Source organism: Macaca nemestrina, chromosome 11 (assembly GCF_043159975.1).
Source record: "Macaca nemestrina isolate mMacNem1 chromosome 11, mMacNem.hap1, whole genome shotgun sequence".
In the NCBI taxonomy this organism is placed as follows: Eukaryota; Metazoa; Chordata; class Mammalia; order Primates; family Cercopithecidae; genus Macaca; species Macaca nemestrina.
This window is the reverse complement of record NC_092135.1, coordinates 72,289,110-72,306,179: the sequence shown is the minus strand read 5'-3', so window position 1 is coordinate 72,306,179 and position 17,070 is coordinate 72,289,110. Positions and strand designations below refer to the sequence as shown.

General features: G+C 37.6%; 1 protein-coding gene across 4 annotated transcripts in view; it reads right to left on the bottom strand.

Annotated features, from left to right (window-relative positions):
- The window catches only part of LOC105483210 (secernin 3), a 33,025-nt gene that overhangs the window by 12,786 nt on the left and 3,169 nt on the right, over window positions 1–17,070 (bottom strand). For 3 of the 4 annotated variants that reach the window (XR_011609874.1, XM_011743936.3, XM_071072966.1), the window contains exons 3-6: window positions 15,879–16,060; window positions 14,792–14,991; window positions 12,646–12,858; window positions 104–266 (exon numbers count right to left, since the gene is read on the bottom strand). Coding sequence is in view for 3 of the 4 variants with exons in the window: in XM_011743936.3 (XP_011742238.2) it covers window positions 104–266; window positions 12,646–12,858; window positions 14,792–14,991; window positions 15,879–16,060 (758 nt within the window). In the remaining variant the exon portion in view is untranslated. Of the gene's footprint in view, window positions 1–103; window positions 267–12,645; window positions 12,859–14,791; window positions 14,992–15,878; window positions 16,061–16,617; window positions 16,802–17,070 lie in introns of those variants that run through there. The other variant, XM_011743937.3, reaches the window with a different exon arrangement.

The following is a 17,070-nucleotide window of genomic DNA, read 5'->3' as shown; positions in this document are numbered from 1 at the left end:
CCTAGTTGTACAACAAAAATTTATCCTGACAAAATTACTAACATACTAATGACTTTACTCCATCCCCTGACCCCTTGCTGGTTTATAGTATTTTGTGGTTCACCTCTCAGGATCAGGAGTCCCTGTAAAGAAGTGAATGCAAGGAAGGCTGGAGTCTTGAGGTAAAATAGAAACCATGCTCGCAGTGGTCAGGAATTCTCCCTCCATATTAATGCCACTTGGTTTATCTCGAAGAATTTCCATCATTGTTTCAAAAGTTATATTTCCTAGGGAAATAATTTTTAAAATCATCAAATACATATGCATATACAGATGCCTTGCAAATATGAACTGCTTTCTCTACTGATAATACATGAGTTATTAGTCTTGACATAAATTAAGAGACTGACTATAAACAAACTTTGTATCAACTACAATTAGATTCATTCCACTATCACAAGAAAGGTATTTTATTTCTAATATAAATATGCAAAGTCTCAAAGCCATTGTAACAGGTAAAAAATTCCTAGAAAAAGGAATTAATAATGCAAAAATATATTCAATCCCATTGCCCTTACAGAATTTTTTTTTTTTTTTTTTGAGACAGAGTCTTGCTCTGTGAGGCTAAAGTGCAGTGGTGCGATCTTGGCTCTCCTGGGTTCAAGTGATTCTCGTGCCTCAGCCTCCCAAGTAGCTGGGACTACAGTCATGTGCCACCATGCCCAACTAATTTTTGTATTTTTGGTAGAGACAGGGTTTCACCATGTTGGCCAGGCTGGTCTTGAACTCCTGACCTCAGGTGATCCTCCCCAGCTTGGCTTCCCAAAGTGCTGGGATTACAGGTGTTAGCCACTGCACCCAGCCTATGCCTGGCTAATTTTTAAATTTTTCTGCAGAGATGGGGGTCTTGCTACATTGCCCAGGCTGGTCTCAAACTCCTGGCCTTAAGCAATCCTCCCCCATCAGCTTCCCAAAGTGCCAGGATTACAGGAATGAGCCACTGTGCCTAGTCTTTTGTCTTTAATTGAAAAAATTCAGTAAATATAACATAGTTACTGATGATTTGGATTTAAGTAGACCATTTTATTATTAGTTTTCTATGTATTCCATCTATTCTTTGTCTCTTTTTCTCCATTCTTGTCTTCTTTTTAACTTATCAAGTATTTATTACTACAGTTCTCCCATCAGCTTATTATTTATACACTTTAAAAAATCTTGTTACTTTCTCTTGATTGACTACAGTTGGCCTTAAATTAGTTCTTTACCACTTACCAATTAATGTAAGAAGGACCCATACATAACTTAGCTCCAATTACTGCCTATCTTTTGTGCTATTCTAATGCATTTTAATTTCTACTGTGTTCGTCTGGGTCTTCTGAGAAGCAGATGCCACAACATGGGATCAAATATTTTAGGGGAAATGCCTGTGACAGAAAATGGGGAGGGAACCTGGAAAGCCTCAGAGAATCATCAGACTATGATACAATCTGAAGTCTGAGTTTAGTAGAGAAGGAAGAGAAGTTGGAGAAGTATCCCAGGCTGCCATGCCATCTAAGAAAAGCCTGGCCAGGCTGTCAAGGAGTCCTTGATCCACGTTAGCCATTAGAGGAGTCCTGTGTATTCCTAGAATGGGCCTGCCTTTATCTCCCTGCCACTCTCAGTCACTGGCCAAAAGCATCCTGTGGAAAATATAGTGCTCCATGAAATCCATGCACAATAGACTTTAAGCACTGCAGCTATGGCCGTTGGTTAAGAAGTTATTATTTTCAACAATGTTTGTTTAGTTTTACCTATGTATTTACTGTTTCTGCTGCTCTTCATCTACTACTGCGTACCTTGCTTCTATCTGCCTGAAGAATGCCCATTAGCATTTCTTTTAGTGCCAATTGTCTAGTAATTCTGTTTTATTTCACCTTTATTTTTAGAGGATATTTTCACTAGCTATACAATTCTAAATTAGTAGTTATTATCTTTCTCCATCACCTTAAAGTTGTCATTTTACAGTCTTTAGAATTCCCTCCCTTCTGTTGAAAAGTTAGCTGTCAGCTTTATATTTGTTTCTTGAAGATACTTTTTTTCCCCTGGATGTGTTTCAGATTTTTCTCTTTTTTCCCACTCAGAAATCTCACTATGATGGGCCTAGGTGTGGGTTCCTCTTGTTTGTCCTTCTTGGGATTTGTAGAGCTTCTTGAGGCTGTTGCTTGATGACTTTTATTAGTTTGGGGAAATTCTTGGCCAATATCCTTCAACTATTGCTTTTGCCCTTCCCTGTTTTCTCTCTCCTTTCTTGTTGAGTCTCCAATCTTATGTATATGAGACCTTTTCACTGAGTCCTATATATGCCTCTCAGATCCTTGTCTATATTTTCTAAACTTTTATCTCTGTTTGAATTGGAATCTTTTCTACTGATCTTCCAGTTCACTAATGTTTTTCTTCTGTTATACCTAATCTGTTGTTAAATCAATCTATTGAATTCTTAATTTCAGTTATAATTTTTCAGTTGTATTATTTCCATTTGGGTCTTTTACAGACTCCAGTTCCCTGATGAAATTCTCCATCTTTTCATCTAATTCTTTTGAATACATAATAGTAATTTTAAAGTCTGTTTCCAATAAAGCTAATGTGTAGACAGCCTACATGTCAGATTCTACCATCTACTTTTTCTCTTGGTTTTCAGTCATTTGGTCTTATTTCTTAGCACGCCTGATACTTTCCAACTGAAGGAAATGTTATAGAGGCTCTACGTGATACTTTCTTTCACAGAGCATTTAATATTCTTCTGGCAACCAGATAGAATATACGTAGATAACCTTGATCCAGTGTTGAGACTAGTCTATCCCTTGTTTGTTCTTACTCTTCCTAAGGAGTAGCATTTCTGGGATCTCAATTGAAAGCTTAGGGGTATTTCCCAGGTACCTTCTTGGTTGGCCCTCCAGTCAAATTTTTGTCCCTAAGGCCTTGTGAGACTGCAAAAAATCTCTGCTTAGCTTTTAGGGCGCCTAGCAGCTACTTTCTGCTTGATTTCACAGTGTCATGTCTCATCCTACCTACGTGCTGCTTAGAAGTTGGCAATTGCATTAAGAAACTGTGATATTTAGAAAGCCAAGGTCTTCTCAATGTGTAAAGTCTTCTCTCAGTCTTCAGGATCTAGGCTCCTCATCTCTACTCTTTTGTGTACTCTTTTGGGTATTCATCCATGTCTTCCAACAACAGGGGTTTTCTCCCTTCAGATCTCATAGTTATTCTTGGAAGGAAGTTGGTCTAACACCAGCTACTCCTTCATAACCAGCCCTGTGCTTTTTAACACTCCACTGCACTATTATGCCTCCCATTTATTAAATACATCAATCTCTTTTTACCCTGAAGTAGTACCAATTTCTTAATAACAGTAATGAATGTGGTGAATCCAGGTAACAAGTACAGTTAAAAAAAAAAAACAAAAACAAAACAGGCCAGGTATGGTGGCTTATGCCTGTAATCCCACCAGTTTGGGAGCCTGAGGCAGGATTATCACTTGAGCCCAGGAGTTTAAGACCAGCCTGGGCAACATGGCAAGTGTGCCATCTATTACCAAAAAAAAAAAAATTTAGCCACATGTGGTAATGCATGCCTGTAGTTCCAGCTTCTCAGGAGGCTGGGGCAGGAGGACTGCTGAAGCCCAGGAGATTGAGGTTACAGTGAACTATGATCGTGCCACCGCCCTCTAGCCTGGGCGACAGTGCAAGACCCTGTCAATCAATCAGTCGATCGATCACAAAACATAGTTTCTGCCAACAGATATTTTTAGATACTTTATATGGAAATGTTTAATTATTATATTTCAATTAGTTCTAAAAAAACAAAAAACTTTCACTTATCATGGTTGATTAACCACAGATATCTCCTTCCTCTCTCTCAAAACCCTAAAATGACAGTAAAAGAATAAAAAATGAAGTAACTGTTAAAAAAAAAAGAGCGCATGAAAAGCAAGAATCTCCACTCCCTGCCCCACTATTCCCATAATTGGGAATTAAAAGAAAAAGCTCACGGCAAGCCTGTATCCAAATTGTAACTCATAATATTTCAAATTAAAACTGACTTCCATATAAAATAATATAATGTTCTGCCCTCAGTTAATTATGCAGGTTACCAACTATTTTATGTTAATGACAACAGATTTATACAAGTCTACATTGTCTTATCCAGTTTCTCCACAATATAGCCATTACTTCAAAATCAAGAAAAATAACTTATTGAATTTATAGATAACTTGTTACAGAAGCAATATATTTCTGTTAGTTTTGAAAAACACAGTAAAGAAGGTGTGCCTAAAAGCAGCCCTTAATATTAAAACTAAACAATAAAGCAAAAACCTGCCATCCACACCTATATATCAGGCACACAGTTTCAACACCTAGTAAGCCTTTAAAATGATTCAAATCCAAACTCCTATAAATGGCAAATTTTAATAAAAACAGTGTCAGAACCATAATACTGTGATAATACAGGTATTATGAAAATATTTTCTGTATTCAAAACCTACAATTCTCAAAATGAAAGGAGGATTTACATGATCACTTGAGTAGGATAGCTATAAGTAATCCACTAGCAAGCATTGAATAAGTACTGAGACTACAGTGGCAGGGTTCAGTAAAATAAATGCAAAACACAGGGTGTAATTTCATTGCAATTTAAGCTAGTTATTTAAAATACATGAGTGAATATAGATTCAATTTGGATATACATGCAGCACAGTTAATAGCTATCAGGTAGGGATAGTTGGAAAGAAGAGAGGCAGGCTGTTCTATCTAGAAAAATCATAGGAAAAATTAACTATAATGTACTGGTAGACAATTTTCTGTGAAAGTATTAGAAAGATATTCTTTTGTCAAAGCACAGAAAGCTAGATGAACTATACTTCACACTTGAGAAAAAGTAAGTTTCATGTCAGATGCATCTATTCCTATAATCATGTATGCAATTAAAATCTATGATTCAGTTATTCTTAAATATAACTGAATTATAATTATGATGCAGTAGCTAATTGGTTATAATTATTTCTATCTTTTTTCTTCCTTTTGTCCAATTACCCTAAACCTTAGAATTCTTGGCATTTTCCTCTCCATCTTAATTATGCATTGTTGTTCTTCGTTTTTAAAGAATATCTGCTAAATGTATTTCCTGAGCCTTTAAATTTATTACTAGCAAAAAGTACACAACAGTGATCTTTGTTAAACTATCTGCAAATTACAATGTAATTCAAATCAACTAACAATACTTTAATTTATTCAATACTTACTAAGCACACACAACATAGTGAATTAGGTGCTGAGAGAAAAATATGACAAATAAGAAAGTCCATTTTTTTCAATTTCATAGAGAAGAGCACAAACACTGGTGGTTTCTTCATTTGTAAAATGAAGATACCTATTTCACATGGTTGCTTAAAGAATAATATAATTAGGCCGGGCGTGGTGGCTGATGCCTATAATTTCAGCACTTTGGGAGGCCAAGGTGGGCGGATCATGAGGTCAGAAGTTTGAGACCAGCCTGGCCAACAAAATGAAACCCCCTCCCTACTGAAAATACAAAAAATTAGCTGGGTGTGGTGGCGGGTACCTGTAATCCCAGCTGCTTGGGAGGCTGAGGCAGGAGAATCGCTTAAACCCGGGAGGTGGAGGTTGCAGTGAGCTGAGATCTTGCTACTGCACTCCAGCCTGGGGGACAGCGCGAGACTCCACCTCAAAAAAAAGAATATAATTAAATCATTTAGTACAGTATCTGGCCCTTGATAAAAGCAGTTAATAAATGGGAGTAGGTGTTGCTGCAACAGCCACTTCTGATCTACTTTTTTTTTTTTCTTTTTTAAATTTTGAGTTCTGGGATATGTGTGCAGGACGTGCAGGTTTGTTATATAGGTAAACGTGTGCCATGGTGGTTTGCTGCACCTATCAATCCATCACCTAGGTATTAAGCCTCGCATGCTTTAGCTATTTTTCCTGATGCTCTCCTTTTACAATAAGTCAAAAATTAAAATCCTTAGTATAACATGCTTTAGCATTTTCTACATACTTATCTATCTACATGGGGGAAAAAGTTTAGATAACCTATTTGTAAAACTATAAACTAACATTAAGAAACTTTACAGAAAACTTTTCATATTATAACATGTTCTTTTGGAAATTAAAATATAAATAAGATATTAACTACTTTGAAAACAATAATGTAAAGGCATTCTACAAATATTCTGTCAAACTTTTTCCTTTTCTTATACTGAGATTGGATTTATTTAAATAGCTGTATTAGCACCAAACAACATTAATAATAAAAAGTAAAAGAAACATATATACAGGGGAATGTACTTATAACATCATGTAAAAAAATCCTTCGCCACTTCCTGTGTACCTATCAATTAAAGACTGAAAATATCCAACAGCATCAGCTTTATTCTAGAATCATTTTTTTTTTTTTTGAGACGGAGTCTTGCTCTGTCCCCCTGGCTGCAGTGCAGTGGCGCGATCTCGGCTCACTGCAATCATACTCTATTTTTGCTACAGGTTTGAGTTAATATCTTGAATTTCAAGTGGATAGGAGTGCCTACCTCCTGAGACTACTCCTACCCCACGCTGCACCCTCAATCACCACCACCTTTTGGGTAAATTTCTTTTTTTTTTTTTTTTTTTTTTTTTTTTTGAGACGGAGTCTCGCTCTGCCGCCCAGGCTGGAGTGCAGTGGCCGGATCTCAGCTCACTGCAAGCTCCGCCTCCCGGGTTCACGCCATTCTCCTGCCTCAGCCTCCCGAGTAGTTGGGACTACAGGCGCCTGCCACCGCGCCCGGCTAGTTTTTTGTATTTTTTAGTAGAGACGGGGTTTCACCGTGTTAGCCAGGATGGTCTCGATCTCCTGGCCTCGTGATCCGCCCGTCTCGGCCTCCCAAAGTGCAGGGATTACAGGCTTGAGCCACCGCGCCCGGCCCTTTTTGGGTAAATTTCTAAACCCAGGAAGGGAAGAGGATGAGTTGTCCTCTCAGACAAAGGGAGATGCAAATCATCCCTCTGGGATGGTTAGGTTATTATCTCAGAGGAGTTGATTCTTCTAAAATGGAAAACTACACTCTCTACCCTCAAATCTTCCATCTAGCCTATCTCTACAAATGGCATTTCCAACTGTTCACTGGTTCCCAGCAGAAACCTGGTATTCATTTGGGGCATCTCTCTCTCTCTAACCTTCACTCCAATTAATTAAGTCCTGTCCATTCTGCCACCAAAGTATATGCCAAATCTGTCCACTTTGCTCCATCTCCATGCCACCACTGCCATTTCTGGGCTGGCTAACCTTTATGAAAATTAGAGAAAGGAGCCTCTTCTTTGGGGCAGACAGTGGGGCTGGATTTCAGCCCCACTTGCCCCCTTGTGCAGGGCATGATTCTCCACAACCTTGCTTGGTGGCCCTGGACCCCAGACCAAGCCATCCTGTACTGTTGTAATCAATTCCTTAATGTTTTGGCCACACCCTCATAATAATTAGCATATAATTTGTTTAATGAATACATGAGAAGCAAATATCAATCACTGACTGATCCATCTCAGAGTAGTTGCTTTCTGACTGCTTTATAGAACCATTTACCAGCCAGGCACAAGGACTCGCACCTGTAATCCCAGCACTTTGATAGGTCAAGGTGGGCAGATGGTTTGAGCCCAGGAATTCGACACCACCCTGAGCAACATGGTAAAATCCTAGCTCTACAAAAAAATACAAAAATTAGCCTAGCATGGTGGTGCACACCTGGAATCCCAGCAACTCGGGAGGTTGAGGCACGAGAATCGCTTGAACCCAGGAGGCAGAGGTTGCAGTGATCTGAGATCACGCCACTGCACTCCAACCTGAGTATCAGATCGAGACACTGTCTCAAAACACTTTTTTTTTTTAACAGAAACATTTTATCCTTCAAGTGAAGGAAGGTATATTCGTCACATTTTTTATTAGTAGCATGACCCTTTTAGCAACTATCTGCCACTCAGTAATCTAAATAAAACTTACTTTGCTGGAATTATCCAGAAGCAAAGGAAAAAAATACATTGGAAGTTATTTTTTAAGAGTTATAATAACCCAATATGAAAATGGGAAAAGGATACATTAATAAACAACTTACAAAGTAATTACAAATTTTCAGTAAATGTAAGAATATATCTAATTTCACTAAAAAAAAATTAAAATTATAACATGCCATTTTTTTCTTTTTTCTCTTTGTGGGTACATAGTAGGTGTATATATTTACATGCCATTTTGCCTACAAAATTTATAAAGGTTGAAAAAACCCTCTATTGATAAGCATGTTAGAAAATGGGTACTCAAATATTGTTGGCAGTAATTTAAATTTATGTAACTTTTCTGGTGGTCATTTAACAATGTGTTTCAAAAACCTTCAAATGTGCATAAGCTTTGACTTGACATTCTACTTCTACAAACTCATTTTTAGAAAATAGTCATGGGGCTGGGCATGGTGGCTTGGCCCGGTGCAGTGGCTCACGCCTGTAATCCCAGCACTTTGGGAGGCCGAAGCGGGCGGATCATGAGGTCAGGAGATTGAGACCACGGTGAAACCCCATCTCTACTAAAAATACAAAAAATTAGCTGGGCGCAGTGGTGGGCGCCTGTAGTCCCAACTACTCGGGAGGCTGAGGCAGGAGAGTGGCGTGAACCCAGGAGGCAGAGCTTGCAGTGAGTTGAGATTGCACCAGGGCACTCCAGCCTGGGCAATAGTGTGAGACTCCATCTCAAAAAAAAAAAAAAAAAAGAGATTGTTCTGTTCTGTATATATTGAAACAGAATGATCTACATTATATATTGCTAACCCGTCTACACTGTATATTGCTAACTAAAGTTATGTGGAGAAAAGTGTAAATAGCATGAAGAGCATACTATCATTTCTGTAAAAAAAGAAAAATTACATATTTGTTTCATTAAGCATATATCATCTCTGGAAGAACACATAAGGAACTACATATGGGAAAAAAAACTGAATATATCGGGACAGGGTAGGAAAGAGAGACTTCATTGTATAATCTTGTGTACTTTTGAATTTTGAATCATATGAATATATTAATTTTTATAAGTAAAATAATATCATAGAATATTAAATGACATGGGAAGGAGTTCTACTTTCAGTGTGGCTAAGTGAGCTCCTATCAGGTCAACCGTCCTGCAGATAACTATCAACTTGGGACAAAATACAGAAAAACAACTACCTGAAGGCTCTTTACAATTAACAACCGAAGTAACATTCTGGAGGAAAGGTGAAAGTTGGGAGACAGAATGAAGCATAGGGTAAGTTTATTTTTGTTATGGCTTTAGCTTGAGGGAAGCCCATGGTCAATGCTGTGTCATTCTATGCAGGCTGCAATAGAAAACCTTGGTGTTTCTGGCCTGAAGAACCAGACCTCAACCACAAGCAGTAGAAAGGGAGGGGGCAGGCTGGGTGCGGTGACTCACGCCTGTAATCCCAGCACTTTGGGAGGCCTAGGAGGGTGGATCACCTCCACCCTCCTGAGGTCAGGAGTTCGAGACCAGCCTGACCAATATGGTGAAACCCCGTCTCTACTAAAAATACAAATATTAGCCGGGCATGGTGGCATGCGCCTGTAGTCCCAGAGTGAGCTGAGATCGTACCACTGCACTCCAGCCTGGGTGACAGAGCAAAACTCGGTCTCAAAAACACAAAAAAAAAAAGAAAAGAAAAGAAAGTGAGGGGGCAATCACATAAAAGAGAGTCAGAGAGAGAGAACCCCCAAATTCTGTGTAAAAGAACTGCCCAAATCTCCATCTGATTGCTGATTAAGCATGTGTGGGGCAGACGGCAAACAGCTCAGCTAAGGATAAAAGAGCTAAACTGAAATTTGAGTTGCCAACCAGGAGACAGAATTTGCAGGCTGAGTACAACCAACTAAAGTATGTGCTAAAACAAGAATTATCTATTTGTTCTTAGGTGAGTTTGGTGGTTTGTAGCTTTCAAGGAACTGGTTCATTTCCTCCATGTTACTGTATGTCTAATCATAGTTTTGAGCCATCTTCTGTGGGCTAGATTCCCATGTCAGTTGTTTACAAAACCTTTCTGCAGTGCTCTTTTACTGTCCTAAAAGAGCGCTATCCAGTGGCCAGTATGGAAACTGAGCAGTTGTCTACTCTATAGGTTAGCTCTCAAAGGCTTTGGTATGCTATTTAGGGTCAGATACACCTATGTACAGCTTAGGGTAGGCCCAGGTATTTTTATACAACTTCATGGGATTTCTTTCTTGAGCTACCTCTGCTTCTCAATTCTCCCTAACATTCTGGCTTCCAGGGATCCCCCTTCCAGGTCCTCTAGCTAGAACAACAGAGCCTTGGTGGTCTCCCTTCTTTGCCCAACTGCGTCCCACATCTGGGTCTGCCTCTGAGGCCAAGAGGCAGGAAAACAGAGAGAGGGCAAAAAGCAACAGAACTTCTCCTATGGTCTTTGGACCACAATTCCTCTAGTGGGAGAGAATTCCCTTCCCTTAGAGTTTAGATGCCTCCCAGCAGCTGCTACCATCATCACATAACCATCACAAGATTGCAGATTCAGAACTGGAGTTTACCTGGGAGCTGGGATGAGACAGAAAGCAAGAAGCAAAAAAAAATTAATTAATTAATTTAATTAAATAAAAATTCCCAGGAGATTTCTCCCATGCTGTGTCTTGTTGGTGTCCACCTTCCCTCTCCTCAGACAAGAAAAAGAAGGTATCTCTTGGAGCTCTTTCTGTTGACACCCAGTACATAGTTCTGGGATTCATGCTGTTTAACACTAGGCTGGATGAAATGAGAAAAACAACAACAACAACCACAACCATGAAACTCACTCCTGGATCATTCCTGCTTTGACTCTGCTTTTTTTGCCCTGCTGACTGCTCCTTTTTACTTTTAAGACTCCTCAGAAAGCTGCTCCATGCATTCTTTCCAGATTTTCAGATATATTCAGAGAGAGAGAGACAGAGTAGAGTTTACTTATTCCATCTTACCTGCAACCAGAACCAGCCTCCATTAAATGTTAATGAACTATACTCTAATTATTTAATTTTTAATTTTTAAAAATTTTTTGAGACAGAGTCTGGCTCCGCTGCCCAGGCTGGAGTGCAGTGGTGCAATCTCGGCTCACTGCAACCTCCGCCTCCTGGGTTCAAGCGATTCTCCTGCTCCACCTCCCAAGTAGCTGGGATTACAGATGCCTGCACCACACCTGGCTAATTTTTGTATTTTTAGTAGAGATGGGGTTTCACCATATTGGCCAGGCTGGTCCCGAACTCCTGACCTCAAATGAACTGCCCTCCTTGGCCTTCCAAAGTGCTGGGATTACATGCATGAGCCACGGCGTCCAGCCACTCTTTATAATTGTTATTATAAAGATGCTAAACATGCTTAAGGATTTTTTTAAAACTTGAAAGTAAAGAATAGAGAAATGGGAGTTATACAGAAAGAACCAATGGAACTTGTAGAGATTAAAATTATAATAACAAATTAAAATATTACTAGATGAGATTAATAGCAGATTAAATGCAGAAGAAAAGATGAGTGAACTTGAGGACATAACAGTAGAAACTATCCTAATAGTCGTAGAAGTTACATCTTCACCTGAACCCCCATGTAACAAATATTTTCAATGGCAAATACATGTAGATTCATTATAGCAGATTTCCCATTTGGATAGGAAATTTGAGTAAAATATAAATATTTGTCATATCAAATATTCATATAATGGGTATAGAAATACAGGTATGCTGGGATCTTGTCTGGTTTACTGGTTATAAACCAGTGTTTGTTTCTCACCAGCTAGCTCCAGGTGAGCTCCCAAAATAAATATGGCTCAGAGTTCAATCTCTTACAAGAAACTGTATTGATCCACATCCTGGAGCAGCAGGCAGCTCAATTCCATCCTAAACTCTGGGTAGGGAGTGGACTAGCATTTTTCAGACTCGTAGCCTTAATAAGGAGTCCAGTTCCTGTTCCCCAAATGTTGATCTTTTTCAATTATACACATACATTCTCATGGATGTTAACACTCTAGCGTCTAAGGTGTATATCTGGTCCAGAATCCCCCAACTGACACGGAGATGAGGAGGATTGTGTGGGCCCTCTCTTCATTTTTGGTACCTGGTGATTTTCTCTTCTTGTATTTGAACTTAGCTATATATGTCTTTAATGTTTAAATGTTTTATCCAACATTTCTCAAGTTTTGGAGTGGAAAGAGGGAATTTGTATATCTGCTCAGTTTGTCTTCTGGCCAGAAATTCTATATATAAGAAAATAATCGATAAGAGTACTACCCAAAAATAAATAACAGCAGCAGCAGCAATAGTCAAAGAAGCCTGTCTCCAGGTTGCAGTGAATTCTCAGAAGAAAAGTAATCTCAATTTTGTTTTAAGAATATTAATAAGAACTGAAAAAATGCATCTGAGCATGGAAAATCTGAACTTTACCTTCAAAAGAATCATGACCCTTTCACAATCGTATAATACTTATCTCAAAAAATAGCTTTATGATAAATAAATAGTTTTCATTTTAATAGAACAATCTTTTTACTAATTATAATTCTCCAAAATAGATTTTGTCATTCCCATATTACATCTACACAAAATATAGTTTGTCATCCTAATATTATTTATATGATAAAATTACCTTTCTGCTTCTTTAGAAGCTTGTAGCCTTCACAGTATCTGCCTGATGAAGTCATCATCTTGGCTGTGTCAAGATAGGAATATGCTGCAGCAAAATCAAACTCCTTTTTACCATCCCACCAACCTTTCCGCTTAGCATAGTTTCTCATGTCTGGGTGTTCCCGGTCTATCTTGGTTGTTATGGAAAGCTGATTAGAAATATTACGAACTCCCTCTATTTTCAAAGAAGAGGAGAAAGAAGAAAAGTCATATTTAACATAAAGCACGTATCTGTACATTATGATGCCTACTCACTATGTAAACGTAAATATAGACTTCTAAATTTTGTGCCATGGGCATCTATTACATATTTAAAAAGATAAATGAATTATTTTTAAAATTAAACTTATTTTGAGATAATTATAGATTCACATGCAGTTATAAAAAAATAATACTGAGAGATACTGTGTACCCTTCACCCAGTTTCCCCCAATGGTAACATCTTGCCAAACTGTAGTATAACATCACAACCAGAATATTGGTATTGCTATAGTCAAGATGAAGAATACTTCCATCACCACAGGGATCCCTCATGTTGCCCTTTTATAGCCACACCTGTTGGGAGCAAGCCCCCCAAAATCTGGCCATAAACAGGCTCCAAAACTGGCCATAAACAAAATCTCTGCAGCACTGTGACATGTCCATAATGTCTACATTGTGCCACTACTTACTGCAGCCTCGACCTCCTGGGTTCAAGCTATCCTCCCCACCTCAGCCTCTTGAGTAGCTGGAACTATAGGTACACGTCACCACACTCAGTTAATTTTTGTATTTTTTGTGGAATTGAGGTCTCACTATATTGCCCAAGCTGGTCTCACACTCCTGGGCTGAAGTGATCCTCCTGCCTCAGCCGCCCAAAGTGCTGGGATTATAGGCATGAGCCACCATGCCCAGCCAATAATTTTCCATCTAATAAATAATTCCCTGTCATTTAACAATTTAGTTATTGGGCTTAGTTAGTAATAGAAAGAGAAACCAGTTGGCTAAGTTAATCTACAGCTAGACAATGAGACCCAATGAAGGTGTTCATTTTAGATGGCCAGGTGGGGCTTTTTCAACAAAATGTATTTATTAATTTCTCTCTTGCATGTAGTACATTTAATAAAATAAAAGTGCTCAATGGTATTATCAAGCCAATTATCACAAAAAGAAAACTTCTAACTACGATGTTATATATTAATAAACATATATGCAAAACATAAGACAAAATGTCCATCAAAACAACTGGTAATGATCTGTTTTGAAAAATAACACCCAAATCCTCCAAAGTTCAAGGCTACCTTCATGAAGCCTTTCTGAACTCCTCTAGCTCACAATAATAACCTTTCTGTTCTCTAAATGTTCAGAGCATCTATGTGTCTGTATCATTCATGCACCATTTAACATTTTCACACGTGTATCTTATCTCTCTAGTAAACTAGGAGTCCAGGAGTTAAATACCCAAGATGGACATGATTATGCTTAAACATAAGGCTATGTTCTAGTGACGAGATTCAAGATAAAAATATTTAAATTCTAGGTCTTTCATTTACCACCTTAAATCACTTTACATCTCTGGCTTTCCTCACTTGAAAAATTAGAGGAATATATGATCACAAAGGAAATGAGAATGAAAAATCAAAGCATTCTAAAACAATTAAATAATGTTTTATTCAAAGATATCAAACTTCTGTGTTTTACTATTGTATCAACATAGCTTTTCCAACCACCAACTCACAAACACCTGTCTTTAACCCCACTCTCATTTCCTCACCTCCACACTAAAATAAGATTTTGGAGTGCAGCCCAAAGTTTAATGGGGAAGAAATTGTACGGGATTATTAAAGTGAAAAAGTACGATGAAACGGCCAAGAGCTGCAGCAAAGAAAGTATATACAGGTTATATGAAATTCATATTCCCAGAGGTAATGCTACCTTTTTATATTTTTCAAGAAAGCTCTTTATGGCACTTTTTCCATTGTTCTTTCAAATTTTTAAATTTCCCTTACAGTTCAACCCTTCATTATACTAGATTATTAATCTTGGAAGCATTTAAATGCAGTATCTACAGGTAAGGGTATATTTTATTAATTGCAAAAACAAGTTAAATCACAAAAAGTTGTCCATACCTTGTACTTTTTCTGCTGCCCAGTACTTCCCTGCAGTCTCCAGAATCCAGGCTTCATTCCTATCAGCTATTAGGAAACTGTTGTGATAGCTAAATACCATCCTACCCTCTGTGCAATTTCCACCCTGGCCATATTTTTCTAATAAGTCAACAATGACATTGAGGGCTTTTTCAGCTGTATCAGCTCTTTCAAGGCCAAGTCTAAAACAAAAATATAAAGTTCTCAGATTAAAATAAATTTCCATTATTTTTCTTAAATAATTTCATGCTCATGAGATTTTTTAGATTTCCCCAAGTAAAATTTCTTCCAAGTTAACAGATGAAATGACATCTAACTTTAAAATTTTTCCTTCTGAAGTCAGTTTGGAATCATGGAAACAAAGTTTCTAGAGTCAAACAAACCTATCAAATTTGAAGTTGGTAATTCACTGTCAAGTTACTTCATCTCTGAACCTCAGATATCTCTTTTGTAAAATGAGCACGATAGCCCATGAGGTTATTGTGAGAATTAGTTAAGGTGTGATTAAAATATGTTAGGCACTTCCAATGAATCATAATTTCCTACTTCTTCCCTTCTCCCAAATAATAATATCTGAAAGCTGGGCATGGTGCCTGTGCCTGTAATGCCAGCTACTCAGGAGCTGAGGCAGGAGAATGACTAGAGGCCAGGAGTTCAAGACAAGTGTAAGCAACATAGCAAGACCCTAGTCTCTGAAAAAAAAATTTTTTTTAATTAAAAATTAGCCAGGTGTGGTGGCATGTGCCTTTGATCCAAGCTACTTGGGTGACTCAGGTGGGATGATTGCTTGAGCTCAGTAATTCAAGGCCATAGTGAGCCATGGTTACACCATTATACTCCAGCCTGCATGACACAGTGAGATCTCATCTCAAAAAACCAAAAATTAATTAATTTAAAAAACCAAACAAAACTGAGAGTCATGAAATTGCATGCCGGTACTTTAAAACATTTTGACACAAACTGCAAAGTATCAAAGCCCCCTCAAAAATAGGAAAAGAAAACAAGTAAGAGTTACACAAAAATTACGAATTAGAAAAGGTCTATAGCATGAAACGTAACAAAAAATAACCTGACAAGATCCATTCCTAATAGTGCTTCTTCGTCACAAACTTCTTCTCTTCCCCATACAGCTTCATTCCCAATGCAAACTCCATGCTCATTGGCTCCCATTTCTGCCCCCCACAACCATGCTGGGCGACTCAGGACAACAGCATACGTTTCAGGAACTTGATCAATTTCTATATACGTACACTGTAAAAAAAAAAAAAAAAAAAAAAAAAAAAAAAGTCATAGCAAGAACCACAAAACCAGAAAAGTTATCAAAATCCAGAATTTAAAAAAATCAGTCAGAAGACAAGACTGTTATGAAAGAGTTAAAGGAAATATAAGTAAATTGAAATTTTCAATAATAAAAGCATTACCCTTAAAACATATCCAGAATAACCCTAAAGTATTTATTCATTCAAATATTTGCTGAGCATTTCCTATTATAAAACATTCTGCCAAGAGATATGGTAGTTACAAAGATGAATCAGATAAAGATCTCACTTTTGAGAAACTAAAACTGGTACATTAATTAAGATAAAATAAAGTATAAAGTATTAGGGTCATGAAGTGAAGACAAGGTGCTACTGAAGCTCAGGAAAAAGATGGTCTCTAGCCGTAATATCTTGAAACATTTTTGTAGATGTGTGAGTTGAAGCTTAAGGAAGTAGTTCTCAACCTCAATATCCAGTGTTTCTTAATTAGTGATATAAGTACCCATCTGGTAGCCTTCAAATACAAGAGTTTTGTCATAGGAATCTCACATCACATTTTGAAGTCATCTATTAGGTATGTCCACAGCAATGAAAAGAATGAGAACCACTGGTTTACAGGACAGGCTAGATTTATATCTGAAGAAATAAAGTGGAAATGGTATCACAGATGAATAAGTGGTCTTAGCAAAAGAAAAAAATATGACATAGGATACAGAAAACAGTCTAACATTTAATATGTTTTAATATTAGAATATCAATAAAATAAAATCTAAAAAGTATGAATTAGCAACAATAGCATAATTTGAAGCTCTCATTTTAAGTTCCACATTAAATTGGTTTTTAAAATAAGTTTTTAAAGGATCCTTTAATTAATGTGTATACTACCAAGTGACTGCATAAAATGTATATTGATAGTGTTAACATAGGGCCTAAAAAACCTTTTTTGATGTGTCATAAAACTGTCATTTCCAGAGTCTGGGATGACTTTCCTATTCTACATCA